Below are 27,919 nucleotides of genomic sequence, written 5' to 3'. Positions count from 1 at the left end.
GCGGGATACGGCCGGAGAACCTCAAGCAGGGTGGGTCCTCCCTGCTGGCGAGCGCGGGAGAGGCAGTGCCTGGGTCCCTTTCTCCCCATTTATTGTTATTAAGTTTATTCATTTAGAGGGGGTGCGAGCAGGGGAGGGGCAGAGAGAGGGAGAGAATCTCAAACAGGCTCGGTGCTAAAAGCACAGAGCCTCACGCACAGGGCTTGAACCCACGAACCATGAAATCGTGACCTGAGCCGAAACCAGGAGTCAGACGCTTAACCCACGGAGCCATCCAAGAGCCCCCTTTTTAAGTTATTACTTTATTTTTTTGAGTAATCTCTCCACCCAAGGTGGGGCTTGAACTCACGACCCCGAGATCAAGAGTCGCGCACTCCTCTGAGCCAGCCGGGCACCCCCTGTCTCTTCCTTTTGTCCCCTTTCTGTTCTGGAGCATTGGCCACAGCAGGAGCCCCAGTAGTCCTACATCTCCCAGGGTGACTGTTTTCAGATGGCTCTCAGGCACATTTGTGTCTTCACCTGTGTGTCATTTGGCAGTAGGGACCCAGAGAGTGTGCCGGCATGGGGGTGAGGAGGGAAGGTGGGGACAGATGGGAGGGTCTCGTGGATCTTCGTGAGGACCTCGGGAAGCCACGGGGAGGTCTGAGCAGTGACAGGCCCGGCTCAGGTTTCCACAGGTTCCTTCCGGCCACGGGATTGAGAAGAGACTCGGGCCACGAGGGTGGAAACAGGAAGAGGGGGCGTGTGCTGCCGGTGACCTGGTCATGGTCGGGGGGGGGGGGGGGCGCCGTGAGAGGTGACAGGACGTGGCCCAACTCCGGGTGCACCCTGAAGGCGGAGTCCGTGGGGTCTGCTGGACTGGCCGTGTGGGAAGAGTCACCCAGGGCGACTCTGAGGTCAGGGACCTGAGGTCCCGAGGTCCCTGCTTTCCCTGGTCCCCGTGGCCTCCTTTCTCTGTGCCTCTCAGATCCCCTGCGCACACATAACCAACCAGGCGGTGCCCCGGCCTGACCAGTCCCTTCTGGCTCCAGGCTCGGTCAGGTCCTGCTCCGCGTGGGCCGCCCTGGACCTGAGCGCTTCTGTCCGGGGGCGGGCACGGTGGCTCCGAGCCTTCCCTTGGCGGGGGAGGGAGAGGACCAAGGGCGTCTGTCAGGAGAGCAGGCGGGGCTGCCTCCGGAGCCGGAGGTCTGGGGGAGCACTCCTCGCCGTCTGTGGCGGGGGACCAGTCTTGTTTTTACCTCCGGTTGGAAAGCACGACATCTAAGACCGGTTCTCACTTGAGTCAACAGTAAAAATGACAGTCGGGTCGCTTCCGAAAGGCCACTCTCCTCCCTGCCTCTGTCGTGGCCGTGGCAGGTGTGATGGGCTCAGCAGCGTGGCACACGGTGCTAAAATCCACTTCTTCGTTCTCGTCAGGAGAAAACTTCGAAGTTGTTCAGAAGGAGGTGGCGGACATGCTGAAGGGCCGGATTCTAGTCGGACACGCGCTGCATAACGACCTAAAGGTACCGCTGCCTCGTGCGGGCTGCACCCCTGCTGTCGCCCACACCGTGTTCTGGACGCATTTCAGTGTTTGGTTTGTGGCACCTGGGTGTCGGGAAGGCCCCCCAACAGCATCAGACGCCAGTCGTCCAGTTCTCCCTGTGTCCTGGGGGAGCGCTGGGCGTTTCTCAGTTCTTTAATTTTTTTTTTTTTTTTAACGTTTACTTATTTTTGAGACAGAGACAGAGCGTGAACAGGGGAGAGGCAGAGAGAGGGAGACACAGAATCCGAAGCAGGCTCCAGGCTCTGAGCCATCCGCACAGAGTCCGACGCGGGGCTCGAACTCACGAACCGTGAGATCGTGACCTGAGCCGAAGCCGGACGCTCAACCGACTGAGCCACCCGGGTGCCCGTTCATGGTTCTTTAAAAGGCGTCCAGTGGTGCTCCTTTTACAGGAGGTAGACCTGAGGCTGAGTTGAGTGACGTGCCCACAGTGCCCACATGGCAGAGCCGGGCGCAAACCCAGACCTGGAGCCAGGTGCCTTCCCACTGCTCTAGCACGTTCCACGTGGACAGAGCCAGGCAGCCACTGCCGCCGCTCCACCCAGCTGGACGGGGCCTGGTGCTCCTCTGAGGTCAGAGCCACCGTCTGTGGGGACGCGTCCCCTGGCGGCCACTCCCTCCCAGCCGGCCAGTGCAGCAGGTGACGTGTAAGCTCACGAGTCCACTTCTGGCGCCCTAGAGGCCATGTGCTCGGCCTCTGCTCCCAGAGGGTCTCTGCTGTGGGCGGGACTGGCCCACCCGTTCTGAGGAGAGCCACGGGGCAGGCAGGTGTCCGTGGAGCCCTGGAGTCCTTGGGTGTTTCAGGCGTCGCCAAGTGTTGGTCCTCATGGTCTTTTAAAGTAACCCGGAAGTGGGGCGCCTGGGTGGCGCAGTCGGTTAAGCGTCCGACTTCAGCCAGGTCACAATCTCGCGGTCCGTGAGTTCGAGCCCCGCGTCGGGCTCTGGGCTGATGGCTCAGAGCCTGGAGCCTGTTTCCGATTCTGTATCTCCCTCTCTCTCTGCCCCTCGCCCGTTCATGCTCTGTCTCTCTCTGTCCCAAAAATAAATAAACGTTGAAAAAAAAAATAAAGTAACCCGGAAGTACTGAAATGAATGTAGCAGGCGCTCTGCCCGCCGCAGCACGGTGCCAAAGTCTCAGTGGCCCCCTCCCTGTTGGGCCATGCTGTCTCCTCACACCTGCTCCGTCCCTGGCAACTTGGGCAGGCTCGTGTCCGGCGGTCTCCTGAGACCGTCCTGAGGTCGCGAGATGAGCTGTTAGAACACGTTCTCCGTAACTTCCCCGATGTGCGACACCCACTCAGGACACAGGAGCGCAGTGGTTGCTGGATAATTGATGGCTGTCGGTCTCCGGTTTCCGTGGTTTCGAGATTGTGTTTTTGTTAACGTGGTTCTTGCTGTTGGACGTCGTCTTTAGTCCGTGTGAGAGTTTTCCATCCCAAGTCCAAGTTCACGTCAATACCTGCTTACCCGTGTGTGTCACCCGTTAGGATTCCTTGTAAGAGGCTGTTTGAAAAAAGGGAGTCCCACCGCTGCACGCTGACAGCGGCTGTGACCGTCGCTGTATTCTCTTCTTCCAGGTGCTGTTTCTTGATCACCCAAAAAAGAAGATTCGGGACACGCAGAAATACAAACCTTTCAAGAGTCAAGTGAAGGTATTTAAATAAGCACGGCTGTGTGCGTTGTAGTTGTTGGCTGGTTCACGTGATGATTGGTTTTGGGTGGCCTTCTAAGTTTTGAAACTAAGAAGTGTTTAAAAACAAAAAACAAAACAGTTTTACTGAACGTTGCCCTTTAAAAGTCAGTGTGACCAAGGGCCGGCTACCCTGGTCTCCACGGGGAGGCCCCCAGCAGTGGGAAGAAGCTGCCCTCGGATCTGCTCCAGAGGGAGTCACACACGCAGATCCCTTTCCAGGCCCTCCCCTGCGGGCAGACTGGGGTGTCACGTGCCCTAGGTGCCCCGGGCACTTCCGGTGAAGGCACATTGGAGGTCCCTGGGCCGGGGCTCAGTAGGTGACCCCCCCCCCCCCTGCTGAGGCCTCCACCCCAGCATGGCTGCGTGCTGTCCCCTGGCAGAGCGGAAGGCCATCTTTGAAGCTGCTCGCGGAGAGAATCCTGGGGGTCCGGGTGCAGCAGGCAGAGCACTGTTCGGTAAGTGTCCTGGGGTGACAGTCCTCAGGAATGGGGGCCATCCCTCACCTTGCGGCCAAGGCACTCTGTCGGGGCCCGGATGACTTATTTTTAGAAGGTTGCCGGTCCACAAAAGATGAAATGGTACAGCGGGCTTGCAGAGTGGCCGTTAAGTTCTGGATGTTTGTATGTAGCTCATCAACACTTACGCACAAAAAACTGCCACATGACAGCCCTTAGGAGAAAAAAATGCCCCGTCTAGATTGAAGCCTTTACAGACCGTGCGGCCCAGGCCGGTTGTTCCCCTGGGCCTTGGGACAGGCTCCAGTGACAGGGCTGGGGGGTGCTGGCACCAGCCTGCTGGCCCACGAAACCCAGCCCCTGCATCGAGGCCTCGGTCAGCATCCCGCCCGGACCCCCACTCGCATCTGCGTGTCTGCGTGCATCCTGTCGCATGCTGTCCGATACACCTCACGAGAGGCAGCAGGTCTGTTCCTGCCTCCCTCTGGTCCTTTCTTCCCCCACAGGCTGGCACCTGAGCTGCCAAGAGCCCCGCTGGGATCAGACCCCCAGGTGGCTGCTCTGCTTGGCTTTCTCCTTGGCGTGCCCCGCATGTGGCTCGAGGGCTCGGGTCGTGTGTGCCCTGCCCGTCGCCTGCTGGGACGGTCACAGTGGTGTTCTGTGCCCCCTAGATTCAGGATGCCCAGGTGGCGATGAGATTGTATGTCCTGGTGAAGAAGGAGTGGGAGAGTTCAGCCCAGGACAGGCGCCCCACGGCCCCCATTCCAGACAGCCACAGCACCTCCCGTCCGCAGGCGGTTGTGACCACGCACAAGACAGCTCGGGTCTCCCCGTAGCGGCAGCTCTGTTGAAACATGTTCGCCGTCCTGGCGGCAGGGCGTGGGGGCGGCCGAGAACTGCTTCCTCCCTCTGCCATCCCAGACCTGGCGCCCCTGCTGGGGGCAGGCACCTCGGCGGGCTCTGTCCTGAGGACTGACGGCAAGTCGGGGGGCGTTCTGCATTGTGCTGTCCCCACAGCGGGGTGGCATCTTTGCTGGGGATTCACCGGGTCCCAGGAGCCAGGGGCACTCAGCATCCACTGGGTTTGTAGCATCTTCCTGGGAGGAGGCCAGTCCCCTTTCTTTCTGTGCCTCGGGTCACAGGTCACGTAAAGAACCCCACCGGACTCACGGGCCGCACCCAGCGTGTGCAGTGAGCTGTGCTCCAGCCCCATCTCCCAAGTTTGCCGCGGCCGCCTCTGGACTTGGAGAGATTCTCTGAGGGTGCCGATCCTTTCTCACACCCCCAGCTCCACCCGCCAGGTTTCAACTTGGGGTCAGGGCCCACAGCGCGGCGAGGGAGGCTCAGCTCGTCTGAGCTGGGTGACCATGGTTCCCCCCCAGAGGCGGGTGTCCCTCCCCGTCTGGGACAGATGTGCTGATCCCCAGCTGTGGGGCTGGAGCACCGTGCGGGTCTGTCCCGGGTGTGAGGGTCTTTGAGAAGAGTCGGGAGCCCAGCATATGGCCCGGCTTTACCAAACCGCCTGACGTGGCACAAGGAAGCCCCGGACCCACTGAGGAGATTTAACACAGGCGGGCTTTTACTAGAGGTGGAGTGTGGGGAGGTTACTCTTTCCGCGTTTAGAGTGGTCTGAAAGGGCCGCTTTTTCCACAAGGGCCACGCTGATGGGTCCAGGGCCAAGGTCTGTGCGGAGCCTGCCAAATCGAGCCCCCGGGGCCCCACCGGTGCTCCACACTGCCCCCAGGGTGCCTGGACCCCCCCCCCCCCCCCCCACACACACAAAACCTAAGGAAAATGCCGCTCACCGGGCAGCTCCAGGGCCCGACAACGAAAAGAAGGGCGGGAGAGAAGGTGCGGGGAAGCGGGAGGCCGTGGGGTGTCTGCCTCCTCAGGGCAGAGCCGACTGTCCTCCCACGGAGCCTGGTGGCGTGCCGGCCTCCAGCCTCAGGAGTACCTTCTCTGCGTAGGAAACCAGCTCCTGGAAAGACAGCCAGTAGGCACCGTGTCTGTGACACTCTTGGGACCTACTCGTAGGTCTTTTTGTGACCAAATCTGCTCTTCTGTGAAGAGGTCCGATTGTCCCCGCCCCTTAGGTTTGGGGGGCCCAGAGACACATGTGAAGTCAAACGGGAAAAGAGTCATGAAGACTACACACACAGAGTGGGTGCTTGGGTGGCTCAGTTGGTTGAGCGTCTGCCTCTCGGTTTTGGCTCAGGCCATGATCTTGGGGTCGTGGGATTGGGCTGCACACGGAGCGTGGAGCCTGCTCGGGATTTGTTCTCTCTCCCTCTGCCCCTTGCCTGCTCGTGCCCCCTCTATAAAATAAAACAAAAAAAACACCGTACACAGAGCCAAGTCTGTTTGGCACAATGTGTCTTGTTCTGGGCCCCTCTGTGCTACCCAGATCTGGCCATAGAGGCAGTTGGGGGCCTAGTGTGTTGGGCCCCCGCTGACACTCACCAGGCTGGAGGTGAAGCGCTCCTTGATCTCCTGGGCCAGAGGCTGGATGCCACTGGCCCGCAGCTCGGGCAGGATTTCCTCTGTGGGCAGAGCGGAGGGTCCTGAGGTCAGGGCCCAGCCAGCCCAATGCTTGTACAACCCGGGCCGGGGCACTTCTGAGGCCAGTAGGACAGAGCCGGGCGCCATCCCACTCGGGCTTAGCACGACCGCACGCTGCCTCTGGGGCTCAGCAGCCGGTGACCCCCACGGTCAGCGCGGCACCCGCTGCCTTGAGTTCTGCTGTTGAACGCACAGAAGTTGCAGGGAAGGGTTCCTTTCCTTCTCCCCACCAGTAAGAGCTGGGAGCCTCTGACCACTGGCTTCCTGGGGGGATGACCAGGAAAGGGGGACTCGCACCGTAGGACGTGAGGTGGGCCAGCAGCATGCAGATGTTCACCACCACCTCCGGGTCATCCTTGTACAGCCGGTACGTCTCCCGGATGAGGCTGAGGCCGCCGCCGCCCTCCTCTGGCATTGCCACCTGCAGCGCTGCCAGCTCTGGTGGCGGGGTGGGGGGGGGGGTGGGATTCATTTCCTGCAGCTGCCTGTGCCTTGGTGTCCTCCAGGAAGGGGGCCGACGGCAGTCCAGGGTGCTCAGGATGGCAGGGACCTCCGCCACTGGCAGAGGAGGCCAGTTTCCTGCCGCCTGGGGAGCCGCTGAGGCCAGCATTGCCCCACGGGTTGTAAAGGTCGCGAAGGCATCTGCGAGCCCACTGGGACCTGGCGGGAATGTACGCCCCACCTCCCTCCCCCAGCAGAAGGCTCCCGCTCGAGGGCTGGCCTCTGCCCGCAGGCGGAAGAGAAGCGCTAGAACGCGTTCCAGAGCGTGCCTGTAGGGTGGGCCTGGGGGACCGCCAACGCGGCACACGTACACCCCCAGTTAGGGGTCAGGCCCTGGCTCTCGAGGGGCCGGAGCCTGGGGGATCTCACACGCAGACTTGAGTTGTCGGGCCCGCAGGTGGCAGAGTCCGTTCCCGCTCACACTCTGGCCCCGGCTTCTGACCACCCCTCCATTGCTGAGCCAGGTCACATCTGCCCTCAGGACCCCAGCTCCCCTTCCTGTCCCACGAAGGTCGGCAGCTGCTACAGACCCCGTGTCGGGAGAGGACGACCCTGCCGGCGCCCTTTGGAGCCTCTCCAGGAAGGAGGGCGGCCCCACTCCCACAGGCCCGGACCGCCTCAGGCCGAGAAGCAGACAGAGGCCTGGCCGCCTGGCCCCCGTCCAGCCCACCCTGTGTACCTGCCCTGAAACGCTGAGTTGGGACCAGACCTCAGAGGGGCTGGAGCACCCCTCACACGCCAGCTGGCGGCCTGTCCAGTCTCGGGTCCCAAGCGTCTCCGAAGGGTTATTGTGCCACGAGACAGTCACGGCCCCTAGCACTGCCGCCCCAAGTAACAGCGCTTAGGCTCCCGGAGTGGGACCCGTCTCCTGGGTGTTTCCATAAGCTATACCCATAGGGATACCTGCGCTGACCTAACACCTGTTCAGAGTGTTTATGGGCAGGGAAAGAGAATCTCAGCATAGCATGGAGCTAAAAAACCCCACAAAACCAGTATGTATGTGAAAAGTCTCCACGGCAACTTCTGGATGATGGGACTATAGGTTGCTCTTTTTCGATTTTGACTTTTTGGTTCTGCTTTTGGTTTGTGGGCAGCTGGCAGACACGACTTGTTGAGTCCTGGCCCCCCGCCTCCTCGGAGTAGCCCAGTCCGCTCCCTGGCTCACCGGACACCTTTGCGAGGCTGGCCAGTCCCCGGTAGGCATTGTTCACCAGTGGGATTCTGTCCTGGCAGAGCCGGATGCTTTGGAGGAACAGCGTCACCACATCTGCGAACTGGTGCTCCTTTATGCAGCCTGCGGAGGGCCTCGTCAGGCCTCCTCGCCTCACGGGTGGGGTCCGTGCCGCCCAGCCCAGGCCGCTCACCTAACAAGGACAGCAGCCAGAAGACCGCGCAGCCGGCTTCAGCCACCTCTGCGTCCGTGGGGTGGGCGGCCAGCACCTCAGCGATGAGGACCGGGGCTCTCTCCAAGGGGGTCTTGTTCACAATGACGGCTGGGACCGGGACAGGATGAAGGAGGGGACAGCTAGCCCTTGAGTGCCCGCAGGAGTGCCTGCTGTGTATGCGACCCCACGCCCCCTGCCTCCCACCAAGGACACCAGGGCCAAAGCTGCTGGGAGGGAGTTCAGGCGAGAGGGGAGTTTGGGGAGGGGAGGGACTGTCTGTCTCCAGGGGGTCTCAGGGAATTTTGCACTTTGGGTGTGGGCAGGCCTCTCTGGTTTCCCAGGGTCTCCGTGGCCCGGAGCCCCCTTCTCCTTAGAACTACTGCCCCGGTGCTGCAGGGCCCAGAGGGCGCCTGGAGGAGAGGGAGCAGCCCAGCCCCTTTTCTGAATCAGAGGCATCTGCCAAGGGCACCCTCAGAAACCAGGGACTGCCCAGGAAATCCCAGGGTGGGTGGCAGGTAGAGGGGCTCCCAGGGCAGGAGCCACCAGAGTCGGTGTGGGCGGGGGGGGGCACCCCACTCGGATAGGAAGCCTGCCTCCCCTGGGTGGAGCCCCCCTCCCTTGTCCTCCTCCCCTCCTTTCTCTTCCTCTGCTTCCAGGCTCTCAGAAGAGCCTCTCTGTGGGCTCTTGTCCTGAAGTGTTGAAGGGGCAGGACACAGAGGCCCTCGAAGGCTTGCAGAGGTGATCAGGGAGCAGTGAGGACACCAGCCCCCAGGCAGGAGAGCAGGAGGAGGGGACCCTCACCATCCACCATCAGGGCCCAGAGCAGGTTCAGGCCGTTGATGCAGATGTCCCTGTTTGTGGGGAAGGTACTCAGGTGCTCCAGGATATGCTCGAACAGCCCAGCCTCCTGGAGCTCCTCTGAGGCCGATTCTGTGGGCAAGACCCGGAGAACCCCGTCCGTCTGTGGTCCTTGCCCCCCACGTTTCTGGGCGCCTACTCTGTGCCAGTCATACCCAGTGCGGGGCCCAGAAACTGGCGGACGCGGTCCATCCCCTGGGCCGCCAGTCCCAGTATCGCCCATCCCAGTACTGGGCTGGGACCGGCCTCCCGGGACCACACAGAGCAGGCCTGAGCCTCCTGAGATGACAGCGTGATTGTGTCCCGGCGGGTGAGCCGACACCCAGTTTGCCTGATGGCTCTGATGTATGCCTGTCGTCCTGATGTGCCTCCTCAGGGCACCCTTGCCCACTCCCCACCGGGGGATCCAGCCAGTGTGGTGAGGAGCAGTGCGGGGCCCCTGCCCTTGGCTGGCCACAGGGCTCTAGGTCCCAGGGTTCACGGGCCCAGCTTCCCGCTGGAGAGAGGGCTGCTGACCCGGGGAGGAAGGTGGGAACAGGTCAGGTGCCAACGCCCTCGTCGCGATCCTCCCCATGGCATTCCCCATCTGGCCGCCTACAGCCTGCCTGCCGGCTCCAGGAGCCCAGGTGCTCTGGGGAGATGAACAAGGCAGAAGCCGCTGCCGTGAAGCCTATGGTGGCACCTGGCACCCGGTCGGTGTCCGTGCACGTTCGCGGAGGGAACAAGTGACCGTCAAATGGAAGCTCCGCGTTGGGAGACAAAACAGAACGACTGCGTGGGCGACGCCTGCCGAAGCCGGTGCAGGTCGGGCCGCATCCGGAGCGGGCACGCCCCTGTGCCCCGGCAGTGCCCCCGCCTCCGCCCGAGAGAGGGAGGGCCAGGCACACCCACCCTGGCTGGAGATGATGGCGAGCACGCTGTAGACCGTGACCAGGAGCTGCTCTGACTCGGGATGAATCCGCAGGCAGCTCAGCAGGACGGAGACGACGGAGCTCTCACTCGGCACCTCGGCCGCGGGGTCCTGTGCCAGTGCTGCTTGGGCCGAGGGAAGATGCCCAGGGTTACCTCCCGAACCTGGGTTCATGGGGCAGGTGGCAGGCAGGTGTACCCCCTCCCTGGCTGGGGTGGGGGTGGGGGGCAGTGCCCCCACTTCGCATGGAGAAAGCCTTGCCCGCCTGGCACGGAGCACGTCCCCCCAAGTGCCCGCTGCACGACAGTGAGTGGCGCTGTGCAGCCAGGGCTGGTTTCCAAGGCTCTGCTGGCTCTGGGACGGCGTGCCAGAGTCCACATCTGACACAGGCGTGGCCCGGAACCCACCTTGGCCCAGGGTGCGCAGCAGCAGGGAGCAGGCGTGCAGCTGTATGTCAAGGATCCTCTCGTGTTGCTTCATGATGGCGGTCAACAACTCCACCAGTTCTGTCGGCCATGGCAGACCTGGCAGGGCAGGGCGACGAGGTGAGCCTTGGCATAGGAGCAGGGGTGGGACGGGTGTACAGACCAGACCAGGGACCCCAACTCCGCTAGGAGTGCACAGGGCATCGTGCACGCGGCCCCGGAGGGACGCGGAGGCGGGGAAAGAAAGTCCTTATTGGGCGCCTGCCGTGTGTCTGCTGTGAGCATCTCGTTCCAGCAGCCCTTCTTGTCACTCTTGTCTTACAAATGAGGAAACTGGGCAGAGAGAGGACAGCTCTCGCCTCAACAGCCTGACTCTGGAGCCCGTGGCCATAACTACCCTGAGTGTGGGCATCTGTGGGTGTCGCTGACTCTCCTCAGTGCTGTGTGTGCTGGGTAGGAGTGAGAGGCGGGGGCGGGCAGCTGACGGTCCAGTGCCCGCTGTGCCCCTCCACTGCTGCTTTGTTGCCTCGTTCAGTGAGAACAACCAGAACGAGAGTGCTGGCGCCCAGGAGGCCGAGTACAGCTAGCCCGCCTCCGAATGAGGCTGGCTGGGGCAGGTGTGGCCCCAGGGAAGCCTCCCTCAGCTCCTCTGGGAAGATAAAATCTCCCTTCCTATGGACTCTACTCTGGCCACAGCCTAGCTCCAGAAGGAGTCAAGGGGAGGAATGAGGAAGAGGGAAAGGCAAGTGGCCAGTGTGAAGTCTCTGCTGCTGCCTTAGAGGGCTGGGACTGGGCCTCTGCAATCTCTGATGCCCCAGCCACCGAACGGACCTTTGTGCAAGGACGGATGGACAGATGGCTGATGGATGGGTAGATGGACAGATGGACGGATGGATAGATGGATAAACAGACAGTTGAGGGATGGTTAGATAGATGGGGGGGGGGTGGAGGAGGGCTGATGGATGGATGGATGGATAGATGGGGGGTGGATGGATGGGTGTGTGAGTGAATTGTTGGATGGATGGATGGACGGACAGATGGATGGACGGATGGTTAGATGGGGAGTGGATAGACGGATGGACGGACAGTTAAGATGGAGTGGTGGATGGAGGGCTGATGGATGGGTGGATGGATGGGTGGATGGATGGATGGATGGATGGACGGACAGATGGATGGACGGATGGTTAGATGGGGAGTGGATAGACGGATGGACGGACAGTTAAGATGGAGTGGTGGATGGAGGGCTGATGGATGGGTGGATGGATGGATGGACGGATGGACGGACAGTTAGATGGTGAGTGGATGGATGGGTGTGTGGGTGGGTCGGCAGATGGATGGATGGGTAGATGGACAGTTAGATGGGAGGATGGATGGAGGGCTGATGGATAGGTGGACAGATGGATAGATAGATGGGTGGATGGATGCACGGAATGGATGGTTAGATGGGGGGTGGATGGATGGATGGACAGTTAGGTGGCGGTGGTGGGTGGATGAAGGATGGGTGTGTGGGGAGGGTGGGTGGGTAGATAGGTACTTAGGTGGGGGAGGCGGATAGGTAGACAGATGGATAAATACATGAATAGATGGGTGGGTGGATGGATGGATGGGTAGATGGATAGTTAGATGGGGGGATGGATGGAGGGCTGACGGGTGGCTGGACAGGTGAGTGAACATAATATTCACTCTCGTGAGACAAGTTGAATGGAGAGATTTTATGAAACCATGTTTTGCAAAATTTAAAGGATTACGAACACTTATTGATGGAGAGTGTTGGGAAGAAATGCTGTCCTTGACAGGTGGGTAAGTTGGGGTCTCTGTGGAGGGCAGTTTGCAGTATCTGTGAACTCTTCACAGCCCAGACATCTAGGAACTCATCCTACAGAAACGCTCACACAAGTGCACACGGGCATATGCTCCAGGGCATCTGCTGTGGGTTTGCTCATGATGCTGGACAATTAGGAACAGGTCAGATGCCCGTCAGCAGCAGCGGTGGAAGAGGTGGGATGTCACGTTAAGAATCCACGAAAAGCGTGTGACGGCAGGCTGCCACAAGCTGCACACCGAACCGTCCCATTCCCGCTTTCTGCCGGGTAGAAGGCGCTCGCCCGCCAAGAATTCCAGGCTGCCCGATCCAAGCAGGTGGCAACATGAGCCTCAAAGGTGTAGGAGAGCCCCTCTAGGAGAGCCTCTGGGAGGGATCACCGCTCCCCCAAAGGCCCGTGCCGCAGGGTGAGCCCCGGGGGAGCTGGGGAAGGGGGGTGGGGGCCCTACCTAGCTGCTCTTCAGGCATCTTCAGGAGCCTCTTCAGGGCTCTGAGCTGGACTTCGGGTCTGCCGGAGAAGTTCTGCATGACGTCTGCAGGAGACAGGACGGCATGGGGAGGAGCCCGGCTGGCTCGGGGACCCTTCCGAGGGCCCGGGGCACGAGGGGTCCATCTGTGGGCACCCCGCTGCTCACGGATACATATGATAGGGCATGAGGGGGCGCCCTTATCCCCACTTCTCAGGCCGAGCAGCCTGTCCAGAGGCAGACCCCAGCCTTAGAGTCTCACTCGAGGCTCAACATGGCCAGGGTTCTGCCCCGAGCCCAGGGCTCTTCCCACTCTGCCTCTGAGCCTCCCCGCAGGGGTCTTTGCCTTCGATTCATGACAAACGCCCCCAGCCCCCGAAAGGAGCAGCAGTCTCCAGGTGTGCCCATTGTAGAGCCCTTCCCTATCCCCTGGCTGATTCAGAGCCCCTCCTGCACCCGTGTCTGTGCACAGGGCACCTCATAGAGGCCCACAGATGGGCCCTGCAGCTCCCCTCGCTCTAGATGAGGGAACGGGCTCAGAGGGGGTGGCTCGCTCAAGGCCACTCAGCTTCAACCGGACCTAGGGACCTGCCTCCAAAGCCCAGGACCGTGAGACTCAGGGAAACAGAAGCTAGGGCCTCGTGAGCACCCCTTCCCCAGAAGTGGGGGCAGAAGCGGCAGACGGGGGAGGGGGTCCCTCATCACAGCAGCCAGCGCAGGGAGCCACAGATGGGGAGGAGGGCTGGGAAAGTGGAGCTCGAGTGGAAACTGAGGGTGACCTGTAGACCTCATCGTTCACCCAAGACCTCAGGGGTACTGTGGGGAGCCGCGGGGCGCCCCTGGCCAGGGGCACTTGGTGGAGATACGGTGCTGTGTGTGCACGGGCACCAGGTGACTGGTGGCACCCCCGACGGAGGCCAGTGTGCGTCGCACTGCACGGAGCCCCCACAGGGATGCGCCTGCCAGTCTGAGAGTGTCCGGCACCATGACGGGCATCGGGGCCACCGTGTGCCAGGGCGTGGAAGCAAAAAGCAGGCAGCTCTGGGGGCTGTAAGAATGAGGGAGCTGTTCGGCTATGTTGAGGACCGTGGAACAGGAAGGGAAGGGAAGCAGGTGGGGGCCAGGCACGAGGATGGACGCTTAGAGGTGGCGGGGGTGGGGGAGGGGACGCGAGGGGCTGGATGGAGGGGAGTGCCTTGAAACCTTCCCAGCCACCGGCCGCATGTCGGGAGCAGACCAGGGGACTGGGCCTCAGGGGAGGTAAGAGAGCAGTGCCAGGGCCCTCCCCATCCGGTCCCCGCCATCACCTATGATGCTGGCGATGCTGCCCCCTAGCAGCAGGTCGGTGACTGAGTCAGGCATCAGCTGCCAGTGTGGTGACAGAGCGATGCTGGAGGACCTGAAGTTGCTGCCCACAAAGGTGATGTGTATCACTTCCCTGGAGAGGAGTGGAAGCAGCTGGCTGGGCTCACCTGGGGGCTCTCGGGGGGGCTCTGGGTGTGGCCGGCAGGCGGGTGCACGGACGCCGGAACCCCACCTTCCCGTTGGGGACCCCATTCGGCGGCACCTCTCCCGACGTTGCAAGCGTGCCCCGCTGGCGCCCCAGCCACTCCACCTCCTGGAGGGGCCCCGGGCTTGCTCCCAGGGCGAGGGAGGACGGTGCTGGGCCCCGGCAACCTCACCCGCGGGGGCTCCTTCCTCGAGAAAACGTATTGAAAGATCAGGTGTTACTATTGTGTCGGTATAATGGCGAGTAGGGGCCAGGCTGGACTGGTTGTTGTATATTCCTGTTTTCCTTCTTACTTGAACGTAAATTGCAACGAAGACCGGTCCTGGTCCTCAGGGCCTTGGCGCCTGACGGAGGAGCCGGCTCTGTCGGCTGTGAGGTCACCGGTTACCGCGGTTTGGGACGGCCACACTGGGAAAGCCAGTGGTCCGTGGATGGGACGGCGTGTTTGCGGCGTTAAAACGCCAAGTGGCGGGGAGACACCGTGAGAGATCCATGGGAAGATTAAAACACGGCCCCAGCCCCCAGCTCACCTGATTGTTATTCGCTCCGAAGGGTTGATCTGCAGCATCAAAGGCAAAAGGGAACCGAAAGTTTCCGCGTTGGGGATCTTCTTCTCCTCCAGGGTCTCCAGGACGCCCCTCAGGCCATTCGGGAGGGTCCGGAGGGACTTTCTCAGAAGCATGGCTTCTGTTTTCTGAGGGGACACAGACAAACACCGCTGCTTCCCGCGCTGCGTCAACGGCGCCCCAGCTGGGCCCGGCCCCTGCAGAGGACTGGCTGGCCTGTCCCAGGGCCACCCTGAGGGGGCCAGAGGTGGGAAGGCTGGGGAAGTGAGCCTGCACGGCTACCTGGGGGCCCCGGGTGACAGGCAGCCCCTGTGTGTTCAGGCCAGCCTTGGTCAATTTCCTGTGGCACCTGCATCCCACCGCGGGCCGGCTAGTGCACCTGAACGGGGCCTTCTCATCCACAGGAGGCAGTGAGTATGCGGGGAGCCCGCTGTGAGGGTTAGCGTGGGGCGGTCTGCCTGTCATGGTCGTGGCCCTCCTCACCACGCCGGGGCCCCGGAGGCCCAATGTTGAGTGCGAGGGTCCCCCAGCAGCTGGGACGGGGGGGGGGGGTTCCTCACGGCCCCTTGGAGGCTCAGAGCAAGGCAGGAGGATGCAGGTGGAAAGAGTGAGCCCCTTTTGAGCAAGGTGGGCAGGGCCGGCCTTCTGGGGACGTGGGGTGCGGCAGGGAGGGGCAGGCAGAAGGCAGCTCACGTCTGTGAAGGAGCAGCTGGCCATGTCCAGGATGATGCAGCCCAGGGACCAGACGTCAGATCTCTGGCTGAAGGAGAAGCGGAGGGCCTCGGGCGCCATCCAGGACTTCTGACAAGGGTCTGTCGGCAGGAGAAGGTGTCAGATGTGGGAGTCCTGTCTCCCTGGGAAAGTGAGGGGAGGCTCACTTTCACCAAAGAGGTGCTCTCTTTGCAGGGAAAGGAAGAGGGCCCTGGTCAGCGACATCCCGGCCCTGGTCTCAGACAGCGAGGCAGGTGCCCAGCCAGGCTGGCCCGTGTGTGCACGCACGCGTGTCTCTGCACGCAATATGGCTGCAGAGGTGGCCCAAGAGCCGTGAGCCAACAAGGCTGAAACTTCCACCCTCTCTGACCATCTTGCCCCTCTAAAGGTCAGAACCCGGAGGCAACGTTCCAGTTTCCCCACCCTAGTTTCTAAAACCTGAACCCCAGACAAGGAGCCAAAAGAGCAGGGTCACCAGTCTGTTAGTCCCTGATAGACCTCAGGCAGCCCCTCCCTCTCCGGGCCTTCATTCCCCAATCGAACGGTAAAGGGGAGAACTCCAAGGACCCTCCTACGTTTCCAGTAGACCCACCCACTCACCCATCCGCCCACACGTCCATCCCTCCGCCCATCTATCTGCCCGTCCGTCCGTCCGTCCATTTGTCCTCTAGGCAACCAGGACTCTGAAATTCTCAACTACGGTTACTCTCTCTGTCCCTGACAGCTGGCATGGGCTTGAAGCCCAGCTCCCTTTGCCCCACTGTCCTTCCAAAGGAAGGAGAAGCCGTCTCCCCTTACTCCCCATGTCTACCATCTCCTCGGTTATTTTTAGGGCTCAGTAAAGTAACCCAGCCCTCACCGGTGCCTGGCACCCACCAGCTCTCCATCTCCTTCTCAGGCCATTCTTCTCCTTCCACGAAGGCTAACATTTCCTGGGTGTCTTTTGGACCCTGCGTGCGCCCCCTCCCCTGCCACGGTGGTACCCCTGCTCAGTTACAACCCAGGCAAGGGGGTCTCTTTGGAGCCCACAAAAGCCCATGGGGGTCTGTGGGGAACTTCTGAACAAGGAGAGGTTTGACCCGTTCCACCAGGGGGCCCCGCCCTCTGGGATCTCGGAACGACCCCACTAACCCCACTGGCAGCGTGGCCCCTCCCCCAGCCTGGGACGCAGCCTGGGACGACCCCGGGCCACCTTCCTCCGCGCGGATGTTCCACTTGGCTTTGTCCATCATCAGCGTGTTGCAGCTCAGGTCCTGTAATTTGCAGTGGTTGCTGCTGCTGAGGACTATGTTGGAGGGCTTGAGATTCCTGAAACGAAGAGGCAGGCCTCTCCACCCGCCCCCACCACCGGCTGCCACGGGTGACCCTCCCGGGGCAGGGGCCAGCACCTTGGACCTCCCTCCCTGCTCCCTGCCCCACCCAGTCCTGCTCCGCTCTCCGGAAATGCACCCCTTGCAGCCTGCTTTTTAAATACTGCTTCCTACAGAAATAAAGTCTACTCCGTTCTTCTAAATGGGAAAACCACCAGGCAGCCACAAGGAGGAAAACACCTGACCGTCTGCCGTTTCTCCACTGCCATCTCGCTCACCTCCCTCCAGACCCTCGCTATCCATGCATCTGCTTAGGGATTTGGCTTTTGACCATTTGTTGAGGTCCAGTGACATCAACACTAAATCGTGAGCATTCTCTTCGTCCACGTGGTCCACGCGTTTCTTCCCTCTTCCTTTAAACCCGACACTGATTCAGTCTGAAGCCATTCCCTGCCCCTTTGGACCGTGGATGCCACAGGGTGAGCGAAGCCGTGCTGGTGGCGATCTCAAGCTCAGCCCTGGGGACGGCAGCAGCCCCGCCAGCCGGCCAGAGGCCACGGCGCGCAGCCTAATCTCTTTCCTCCGAATGCTGTGATCTGGCCGCTCTCCCTGCACTTTAGAACCAACCCGCCCCGGTCAGCTTATGCTTCATGAAGCTGGGTGAATCACTGCAGGTGACGTGGAGGGGGTGGCCGTCCCTTTACGCCTCGGAGCTGCTCTGGAAAGGTGCCCGCTCTTATCCTGGCTGCGCTGACCCCGGCCACGCCTCTCTGCCCTGCCCCTGCCCCTGCCCCCGGGTACTGACACCTAAGGGGACTCAGTGCCTTTGCTCCTGAAGCAGCCTGGCCGCCCCGGTCACCTGTGGATGATATCTAAGTGGTGCAGGTATTCCAGAGCGTCCAACACCTGGTCCAGCATGTTCTGCATCCACTGGGGGGAAAATGAGAGATCGGAGGATCGGAGGGGTCTCCCGGCAGCCGGCTCAGGCAGGTCAGCGACCACACAGAACAGCCGGTGGGATCATGGTGTGTTCTTCTTTTTTTTTTTTTTTAATTTTTAAATGTTTTTTATTTATTTTTGAGAAGGGGGGGAGAGTGGGTGTGTGCTGGTGGGGGAGGGGCAGAGAGAGAAGGAGACACAGAATCCAAAGCAGGCTCCAGGCTCTGAACTGTCAGCACACAGCCCGACCGGGGCTTGAACTCACAAACCATGAGATCATGACCTGAGCCGAAGTCGGACGCTTAACCGCCTGAATCCGCCAGGCGCCCCTCTCCTTGCTTCTTTTTAAAAAAAAATTTTTTTTAATGTTTTTGTTTATTTTTGCGACAGAGAGAGACAGAGCATGAGCAGGGGAGGGACAGAGAGAGAGGGAGACACAGAATCGGAAGCAGGCTCCAGGCTCTGAGCTGTCAGCACAGAGCCCGACGCGGGGCTTGGACCCACAGACTGTGAGATCATGACCTGAGCCGAAGTCAGATGCTTAACCGACTGAGCCACCCAGGCGCCCCTCTCCTTGCTTCTTAAGACAGGCCCAAAGCCCCACAAAAGCTCAGGGCCAATGCAAGAGGCTTCTGCTTCATGTGCCTTTGGGGCTGAAGTGTGTGCGGCCATCCAGACAGTGACAGCACGTCAGCCAGGGCAACGCCCCAGTTTCCAGACCACCTGCCCCTGCTTCCATCTCAGGTGCCCTGACCCCAGCCCTGTGCTCCACCCCTTGTGGCCCAGGGGCCTTGTGGGGATCAAAGATATTGAAATCTTTATTGCCTACTTGAGGTTTGCCTCTCCATGCCATTGGAATGAAAAGTGCTCTGACAAAGAACATTCTAGAAATACTTTATGTCAGAAACAAGATCCATCTAGTGTCCAGGGCAGTGATTTTCTTTTTTTTTTTTTTTTTTTAATTTTTTTTAATGTTTATTTGTTTTTGAGACAGAGACAGAGCATGAATGGGGGAAGGTCAGAGAGAGAGGGAGACACAGAATCTGAAACAGGCTCCAGGCTCTGAGCTGTCTGCCCAGAACCCGACGCGGGGCTCGAACTCACGGACCGCGAGATCATGACCTGAGTCGAAGTCGGACGCCCAACCAACTGAGCCACCCAGGCGCCCCCTAGGGCAGTGATTTTCAAACCGTGTTCCTAGGAACCCCGGACTCTACCCAGGGGTGTCAGAGAGGAGCTGAGCGTACAAGACCCCGGGCTTCCACTCTACCCTCCACCAACCCTGCCATGCCCCCTGATTAGAATAGCTTTGCCTTCCTTGCTGGGTTTCTGAGAACATTTTGTGCTTGAAAGGGTTCCACCACTAACAGAAAGTTTGAAACCTACTCCAGAACCGACCCTGAGGCCCATGTTGGGAGAGGAGCTGTGTGCCCACAGGCCCCCTGAGCAGAGGGGCGCCTACAGCAAAAGCAGGCAGAATTCACTTGGGGTGCATCATCGGCAATGTGAAAGCAAAAATGACCTAAGCAAAAATGACCTCGCTTAAAAGGCAACAGGAAAATATCCTCATGACCTTGGGGCAGGACAGGCTCTCAGATAGGCTCAAAGGCGCTAACCATAAAAGAAGGACAGAGAACCTGACTTCATTACAATTAAGGAGTTCTGTTCATTAAAAGACAAGGTTAAGAAAGCAAATCAGGAAGCCACAGTCTGGGAGAAGACTCTGGATGCCCGCATCCATGATATGTAAAGAATACCTACACACCAACAAGAAAAGACAAACAACCGCAACGTTTAAATGGACAAAAGACTCGAACAGGCACAACATCCAAATGGCTAAAAAGCACTCGCCACGATTACTGAGCTTATCTCAAATTAAAACGTGATTTTTAATTAAAATGGCACAGAATGCCGTGTTGGCCAGGAAGCAGGAACCGGAATGCTCACAGCTTGTGCTGGGAGTAACCCCGAGTCACCTAAACTGTGCTGGACACTGGAACATGTACGGAAGCTACTCACACACACACCCGCTCTGCGGTCCAACAACTGCACGCCCAGGGATTCCTCCAGGAAAGGTGAGCACTTAGGTTGACCAGAAGGCACATCCAGCATTGTTCATGGCAACCTGATTCATAATAGTCCGAAACTGGGAACAAGCCACGTGGCCAGACAGATGTGGCCCCGCAATGGGGTGGCACCTAGCCACGACATGGACAGTTTCATGATACATTCGCGTAAGAAACCAGACACAAACGGTGACACGCTGTATGAGCCCATTAATGTGAACCCCAGGGCAGGCAGAAGAATGTCTGGGCGGAGAATTCCAACCATGGGCATGGACAGGGACTTCTGGAGCTCCAGGAGTGTTCTGCATCTCCAAGTGGGGGAGGTTACGTGAGCGTACGCCTGGTACGGTGCACCAAGCTGTGCACTGAAGGCCTGTGCACGTCACAGCGTGAAAATACCTCTAGGCATAGATGTGAGAAAAGATAAGGCACGTCCGCCCTCCCTTCTGCCCCCGATTGAGGTCCAGGTGGCCCCCAGGCCTGGTGTTCTAGAGAGTCTGTCTCACCTCGGAGTCAATGATTGTCTTTGTCTCCCTCTTCTTCTCAATGACCTTCTGGAAGCTTCCATGGTTGTACTCCATCACCAGGCAGAGGAACAGAGAGGAGACCTGCTGGGGACATGAGGCCTAAGCCAGATGTCACAGTCCCAGCCCCCACAAGCCCAGGCCTGGGCGCCTCTGCGAGTCTGTGAGGGCCTCCCTCCACAGGGCTATGGGAGCACTGCCTGCAGTGGGATATGAGCCCCCCGCAAACAGCCCCTGCTCACGCCTCTGGCCTCATCCATCCTCTCGTCCCTCTCTGTCCCTGCTCCATCTGTATGAACCCCTCAGACTTTTCTGAAAGTGGCCCAGGCCTTCTGGCTACTGTATACACAGACCCCCGCACCTGGGACCCCTTCTTCACAGGTAACCATTCAGTCTTTAGGGCTCAGCTTACGTCTGTTTCCTCTGTCAGGGGAGCCTGGCCCGGGTGGGACTCCAGCAGACCAGGTCAGGGGCCTCAACTCAGGGCTCTCAGAGGACCCCTGCTTTTGCTTCCACAGTGAAATGCCCTCTTGGCTTTTCTGTGTCTCCTTGAGAGCGTTACAGGGCGCTCTGAAAATATTCGGGGTGCACACAGTGATGGCCTCTCCCTAAGGCTTTCCTCAGGGCCCAGCTGAAGAGGGGGAATATGTATGAGGGGACCCTCCACTCCTGCTCAAGCCCTTGGTTGCCACCCACCCCTCCCCCAGACAGGGACACTAAGGCAGAGGTCTGAGTCTGCCAGGAAGCCTTGTGGCCTCCCTTCACCTCCAGGGCCCCTGCCCCACCCAGCTCAACCCATCTGGGACGATTTGTAGGACCCTAGATCCCTGTAAAGACCAGAAGTCACATGGCCTATGGGGTGAAACACAGGGCTTGGGGACTTACAAGACCCTGATTTGAATCTTACTCAGCTGCTACTGGCTGTGTGGTCTCGGAGACCTCCTTAACCTCTCTGAACCCCGAGAAAATGAGGACACTACGTCCAACCTGCAGATCTCCCAGGGTGTAGGGACGGCCATTAGTAAACTTCAGGAGCCGCAAACGTCAAGGGTCCAGAGGCACAGGACAAACTGATGCCAAATAAGGGGGGAGAGCAGGGACCAGCCTCCTAAAGTCTGTTCCTTCCGTGAAAGTCAAAAGTTCCCCCTTCAGAGGGCAGACTCATGGAGGCTTTGGCTGCAGGATGAGCTCAGCAGCTGAACACACAGGGCACTGGAGTCAAGCCTTCCAGGCCCGGCCTCTTGGCTGGGCCACGGACTAGGTAGGTAACCAGGAGGGACTGGTTTCTCTTAGCCTTTCTTTCTTCCCTAAAGTCGTATACTAACCCCTCCTCCACTGAGACTCCTGCGGGCTCATAGGAGATGATGCCCACAGAGTCCCCAACAGGGCCCCGGTAAGTGCTGAGTCAGGGGCCGCCGCATTTACAGTCCCTGCCATTACTGCTCAAGGGGTTAAATGGCATCAGGGTGCTCTGTGCCCAGCTGGCTTCTTCCTGGAGCCACCGGACGCCAGCTGAGCCCAAAGGTGTTGGCTCTGACCCACCTGACTGTTCCATATGATGAACAGCTCCTGGTATATGGAGATGTGGGCGTGCCGGAGCTTCAACAGCGGCGTCAGCTGCAGGGACGAGAGCAGAGGAAGTGGCCACGTGTGGGAAACACTGCTCCTCAGCTAGCGCTTCCGTGTCACGTTATCCCGACAAAAACGCAAGCTTCTGGCTCTGAACGGGGCTGGGGAGCGCGCACGAGGAGGGTATGCAGTCTTGTGCTTCAGAGTCAGACAGCCCCGGGTGGGTCCCGGCTCTCCAGCATGTGCCGGCTGTGCTGTGTGGCCGAGGAGAGGCTCCTCAACCTTTCTGAGCTTCTAGCCTCATCTGAAAATGGCAGTAACAGTGGCACCTGCCTCACGGGGGTGTCGAGGGCCAAAGTGAGCTCATCCAGGGAAGTGCCTGATGTGGACGGCAAAAAGCACGGTCAGGGTCAGCTGGAGAAGGTGGTGCGGCCACAGGGAGGCGGGACACCGATGCACTTGCCCCCACCTTGCCTCCTGGGTGGCACACACTTGGGGCTCCAATGGCCCACTCCCGGCTGACGGTGCTTGAAGAAGCCACACGGCTGGGCCACAGCAGTGGTGGCCGTAGCCACCAGGAGGCAGGCGGCCAGCTGCGGCTGGTGGAGGGCTGGCTGCCAGCACAGGTGGCCCGGCGGAGTGGGGAAGGGGACGGGGTCGGGCACAGCTGTGGTGGCGTGGGGGCTGCGGGAGGTCTCTCCCACGGTCTCTATCTCACTTTGTCGGGATGTGGCCTGGGTCCTGCACTGTGCCTCCCTCACACTGTGGACTGCACAGCTGGGTGCTGGCAAAGCTCAGGAACCGGTGATTCCGGCAAGATGGCAAACGGGTGACCACCACACAGGAAGGGAGGCATTTGCTTCATGCAAGTTGAAGTTGAAGACAAGCAAAGGAAAACTGCTCGGAGCCTTTGGGCAATCCAAGCGCGTGTGGCTGTTAGTGCGATTGTTATAAGTTAGGATGTTATCGTGGGTTCTGATTGGTAGATTGAAGGAACGTAAGAGAACGTACATTTGCTTTCTCAAGCAATTCCAAACTTCCCAAATCTTCTACTGTAACTGGTATTTTTATAATCGAAGGGACAATGTTTTAAAAGATGGTGATTGGTAGATTAGTCTTGGGACCTGGCCAACTTGTAAACTTTATCTTCTTGGGGCACCTGGGGGGGCTCAGTCGGCTAAGTGTCTGACTTTGGCTCAGGTCATGTTCTCATGGTTACTGAGTTCGAGCCCCACATTGGGCTCTCTGCTGTCAGCAGAGAGCCTGCTCTGGATCTTCTGTCTCCCTTTCTGCCTCTGCCCAGTTTGCTCTCACCCTCTCTCTCAAAAATAAATAAACATAAAAAAAAAAACAAAACCTTTATCTTCTCTGAGAACATATATTCTGGGTTGTCTGCCCCAGAATTCAGAGACGAATGTTTGGGGCACAGACTCTCTTCATGACCTTGGGGCTTCTGGCTTTGCAGCACTGGGCAAGAACTGGTTCTGACCCTCCTTGCCTCCAATGAGGTACAGAACAGTCTTTGTGTGTTCTGCATCGGGTCCTCTAGGGAGGGAACCACCCAGAAAGTTACCTCCTCCAAGGCCTCGTTGGCCTGATGCTCATCAATACACTCCACCTGTAGGGGTACAAGAACACTAACTCAGTAAACGTGTAGGAACCCATCTCCACCACCACTCTCATCAAGATCGCCATCTCCACGACTACCACCGCCACCACCATCACCATCATCATCATCATCACCGTCATCATCATCACCATCATCACCGTGATCATATTATCACCATCACCATCGTCGCCATCATCATCACCGTCATCGCCATCACCAACATCACCATCACCGTTGTCACTGTCGTCACCATCATCAATCATTGCCATCATCACCATGACTACCATCATCACCATGATTGTAACCATCACCATCATCCTCACCACCATCACCATCGTCATTGTCATCACCATTGCCACCATCACCATCTCCATCATAACCAGCATCATCATCATTACCATCACCATCATCACCACCATCAACACCATCATCACCGTCATCGCCATTACCAACATCACCACCATCACCGTTGTCAGTCATCACCATCATCAATCATCGCTATCGTCACCATGACTACCACCACCACCATGATTGTAACCACCACCACCATCACCATCGTCATTGTCATCACCACTGCCACCATCACCATGTCCATCATCACCATCATAATCATCATCAATACCATCACCATCGTCACTGTCGTCACCATCATTGTCATCACCACGGCCACCATCGCCATCAGTATCACCACCATCCCCACCATCACCATCACCATCATCACCATGATCATGATCATCACCATCATCACCACCATCACCGTTGTCACTGTCATCACTCTCATCATCACCATCATCATCATTGCCACACCACCATGACCATCACCATGACCATCATCACTGTCACCATCATCACCATCATCATCACCACTATTATTCACTGGGACGGGGGGCCGGGCTTCTACCACTTGTGCCCCACCACATGGCACCAGGTGAGGCCTGGAGTTGTTCCTAAGGCAGGGATATCCAAAAATGCTTTGAGCAACGAGAACATCTTTACTCCTGTCACAAGGATAAGCCTAGGATAGAATAATATAAACTCCAAACAACATTAGAGGATCCTCCGGTTGGCCAAGTATCAACCTCACCGCTTCATTCCTTATCCAAACTAGGAAGTTTGTCCCTGTCACTGAACATGGGGCAGTGGGGGAATGTGGGAGAAAAAGGGTGGTTGATGGGAGGAGCAGCACGAAACTTCGAGTCTACCACATACTTGGTGGGAAAGTATTCATGTATTTTGCAGGAGCATATCATCCCCGCCTCTAATACCAGATCCTCACCCAGAGCTTCTGCTCGTAAGACTTACAGATGATGAACTCTTAGGGGCGCCTGGGTGGCTCAGTCGGTTAAACATCTGACCTCGGCTCGGGTCATGATCTCATGGTTCGTGGGCTCAAGCCCTGCATGAGGCTCCGAGGCTCGGAGTCTCGAGCCTGCTTCAGATTCTGTGTCCCACTCTCTCTTGGCCCCTCCCCCGCTCACACTGTCTCACTCTCTCTTTCTCAAATATAAATAAACATTAAAAAAATTTAAAAACAAATGATGAACTCTTATAACTGGGGTGATCGTAGGTGAAAATACAGAGGTGGTGGCTTATTCCCAGATCCCGTAAAGACCCCAGATGGAGCAGCACAGTGAGACTGCCTTCCCTTCCTCCTGTTCCAGGGGCTCATTCTTATCGGTGAATTTGACCAACACACCCTGAAAGCCTTCAAAATGTCACCTCCTTTGCCCTAGATGCCCCACCCCTAGGAATTGATCCCCAAGGATATCATGGATCCTCAAAAAAGTGAACTAGAAGGTTGCTTATCAGAGTTGTTGACACAGAGTGAAAAATCAAGAACAGGCTAAGCGCTTATCATACGTGAAGGGCTCAGAGATCGTTGGGGACAGTTACAGTCCATCAAGCAGGTGGGGCCACGCTCCTTGATCCCCCAGAAAGCAGTCGGCTGTCCTGCTCCAGTGGCCGGAGAGACAATGGGGGCGGCCCTCCAGCCAGCCTGCAGTGGAGCCAGAGGAAGGTAAGGACTCCAGGCCCAGCCTCCTCTGGTAGAGGCTGCTGAACTGCTCCACAGGCAGGCCGCCTGGTCAGCAGAAGTGGGCCCAGCAGCTGATGCCAGCGAGGCTCTCCCACGTGCACGGTCAACCCCAATTCCACGGTATCGCAGCCGTCACCGTGCACCACGAGGGCGGGGCCGGAACTCTCAGGCGGCCCTCTTCTCCTACACCTTCTGTGCGGACATCTGAACCGCCCTGGCTCGGATGCACAAAGGGCTTTCCCCCTGCAGGTCTGTACCCACCCTCTGCCATGCCACCCCGGTGAGGAGGTGGCGGAAGGGCCCAGGGCCCGATGATGTCCTGTGTGACCTCGGGCGAGTCCCTGCCCACCCCTCCTCCACCCCAGGCCTGGCTCCCCTTTGGTAAAAAGATGGCCCTGCTGAGGTAGCCTGAATTCGCATCCTCTTGGGAGCTGATGCTGGCCAGCTACAGCTATCCTTGTAGGATATCCTTGAAGGCCAAGCCTCCCTATCCTTGTAGACCGGGGCCATGGCTCCTGCTTGGCAGGGCTGGGGGGAGACTGAATGCGACTGGCTGGAAGCACATGCTGAATAAGGGGCTGGTATGGTTGCAGTTGTTGAAGTTAAAATGAGCACTCCTACTCCACGCAGGTGAGAGTCAAGTGTGTCGGGAAGCCTGGGGAGCCTCGTGCCGCCCCCACGTCTACTCTCAACCGGATCTGCCTCCGTGACTGCCGGCAGAGAGGAAACAGCTCTCATCGGGAGGGAGCCCTTCTCTAACATGGGGGCAATAAGTGTACGTTTGGGGACACCACTCACGCTAGGATGCCACCAGAGTCACCTCTTACCTGCTTTATCACGTACTTTACTTTGTTTTCTGTTTTCTCCACCACCAGGTTCATCCCCAAGGCCCCAGGACTCAGCTGGTCCAAAATCTAGCAGCAAGAGAGAGAGAGAAGCTTTCAGCAAACGCACACGGATGGCTTTTCCCTTTCCAAAGTGCGCTCAACTCCGACGCCTTTTCTGACCCCAAGCCCCCTCGCAGACTAGCAGAGCAAGCGTCTCCACCACATTTTGCAGAGAAGGAAATGCCCAGAAGGCTGAGGAGCCCTCAGAAGGCAGAACCTGAGCCCGTCTCTCCGTGGGCCAATTCTGGAGCTCTTTCCACCACCCTGTAACCCCTTCTCCAGGCTGCAGCAGGGAGCAGTGGGCATCCAAGAGCCAGTACCTCCCTGGGGCAGAGCTTTGTTCACTCTCTCTAGCCCCCCTATTATTCCAGCTTCCAGCACCCACCTCCGAACTGAACATCCAAACAAGAAAATAACTGGTCCGTAATGGCTGTGTAGTTACAGCTATGTGTGGCCTGGCACTGTGCCAAGCACTTTACAGCCCCCTCCCCCTGGTGAGTGGCACTATTGTTACGTCCACGTCCATACTGGAGAAAACTGAGGCATAGGGAGCGAGGTCCTTGCCTGAGGCTACAGTGTTAATAAGTTAGAAGGCCTGGAGTGGACGGGAACTCTGGGGTCTGACTCCAGGGTCTGCATTATGAAGCAAACCTGCAGAGATGGCCACCAAGTCAGAAATCTGTGCAGGAGGCCAAGGACTATGGGGTAGGCTGGACGATGGAATTACACCTGCCAGGGGATAGAGGAAGCCTGGCAGGATGGAGAGGAGTGGATGTAGGAAGTGGAACCCTGAGTCTAGGGCCTCTCAGAGCCCGGGAAAGTCTTGGATTCTGCAATCCAGCCCCTGTGGGTGGACTGAATTGTGCTTAGGGAATTTGGGGGACAATGTACTACTGAGTGGCTTAAGCCAGTCTAAGGATGCACAGCTGAGGCTCTCTTAAGTGGTGGGGTAAACAGTAAAACACTCGTAGCTCAGATGGGGTCTCTGGTTTTCTCTCCCAAAAAGTAACTTTGCCTTTAAAATTCTCTGCCCCCCAGAAACTCATCTCCTTTACAGGGCTGACTTCCCCGTAGCCCTCCCACACAAAGGAAGGGAGTTCTCCCAAAGTGAGCAAAATCTTATCTACAAATTGTTTTCAAATTAATGAAATCTTTACAAAGACTGAATCTAACATTTGATAAAGTTGGCATATCATGTATCGAAGCAGTCAATTAAACAATTAAACACTCATTCATTTTAACTTTGCATCTTTCCTTTTGTTTTGGGAATTTTTCAAGTCTTACACATGGTCACGGGCCCTGGAAATGGTCCAAGCCCTCCCACCCGGGACTACCGACGGCGTGTATTAGGAGTTTGGAGGCTCCTGATTGTGAACTCTGGACGTTTCAGGGTGTCCTGTGTCCGCCGGCAAAACGGTGGACTTCTCTCCCATCAAGTATTCAGACGAACGATGCTGGAGAGTCATTTCATCCATCATTTTAGAGAAGGGGAAACTGAGGCCCAGAGAGGCAAAGGGCACCCAGGGGGTCGTTCCACGCGCTGGAGGCAGACCCTGGCGGGGGGGGGGGGGG

At 58.6% G+C, this 27,919-nt stretch overlaps 2 protein-coding genes across 4 annotated transcripts in view; one reads left to right on the top strand and one right to left on the bottom strand.

Moving 5' to 3' along the window:
- Nucleotides 1–5,281, top strand: part of REXO4 (REX4 homolog, 3'-5' exonuclease) — a 12,789-nt gene extending 7,508 nt beyond the window's left edge. Inside the window, 4 exon segments of the mRNA XM_040461513.1 lie at nucleotides 1,417–1,505; nucleotides 3,124–3,198; nucleotides 3,620–3,694; nucleotides 4,366–5,281. Coding sequence (XP_040317447.1) covers nucleotides 1,417–1,505; nucleotides 3,124–3,198; nucleotides 3,620–3,694; nucleotides 4,366–4,530 — 404 coding nt within the window. The 3' untranslated portion in view covers nucleotides 4,531–5,281.
- STKLD1 (serine/threonine kinase like domain containing 1) overlaps nucleotides 5,253–27,919 on the bottom strand; it is a 23,092-nt gene continuing 425 nt past the window's right edge. The window contains exons 2-19 of one of the 3 annotated variants that reach the window (XM_040461500.1): nucleotides 26,288–26,374; nucleotides 23,390–23,434; nucleotides 21,790–21,864; nucleotides 20,230–20,331; nucleotides 17,578–17,648; nucleotides 16,601–16,716; nucleotides 15,391–15,509; nucleotides 14,662–14,825; nucleotides 13,929–14,059; nucleotides 12,604–12,687; nucleotides 10,315–10,431; nucleotides 9,889–10,029; nucleotides 8,941–9,069; nucleotides 8,119–8,247; nucleotides 7,920–8,048; nucleotides 6,551–6,691; nucleotides 6,155–6,234; nucleotides 5,253–5,672 (exon numbers count right to left, since the gene is read on the bottom strand). In XM_040461500.1, coding sequence (XP_040317434.1) covers nucleotides 5,583–5,672; nucleotides 6,155–6,234; nucleotides 6,551–6,691; nucleotides 7,920–8,048; nucleotides 8,119–8,247; nucleotides 8,941–9,069; nucleotides 9,889–10,029; nucleotides 10,315–10,431; nucleotides 12,604–12,687; nucleotides 13,929–14,059; nucleotides 14,662–14,825; nucleotides 15,391–15,509; nucleotides 16,601–16,716; nucleotides 17,578–17,648; nucleotides 20,230–20,331; nucleotides 21,790–21,864; nucleotides 23,390–23,434; nucleotides 26,288–26,374 — 1,950 coding nt within the window. In that variant the 3' untranslated portion in view covers nucleotides 5,253–5,582. Of the gene's footprint in view, nucleotides 5,673–6,050; nucleotides 6,518–6,550; nucleotides 6,692–7,919; nucleotides 8,049–8,118; nucleotides 8,248–8,940; nucleotides 9,070–9,888; nucleotides 10,030–10,314; nucleotides 10,432–12,603; nucleotides 12,688–13,928; nucleotides 14,060–14,661; nucleotides 14,826–15,390; nucleotides 15,510–16,600; nucleotides 16,717–17,577; nucleotides 17,649–20,229; nucleotides 20,332–21,789; nucleotides 21,865–23,389; nucleotides 23,435–26,287; nucleotides 26,375–27,919 lie in introns of those variants that run through there. The other 2 variants (XM_040461497.1, XM_040461498.1) reach the window with 2 other exon arrangements.

This window comes from Herpailurus yagouaroundi, unplaced genomic scaffold (assembly GCF_014898765.1).
Source record: "Herpailurus yagouaroundi ecotype Mexico unplaced genomic scaffold, PumYag 267, whole genome shotgun sequence".
NCBI lineage: Eukaryota > Metazoa > Chordata > Mammalia > Carnivora > Felidae > Herpailurus > Herpailurus yagouaroundi.
Note: the sequence above shows the minus strand (reverse complement) of the source record. Positions and strands in the feature narration are given on the sequence as shown.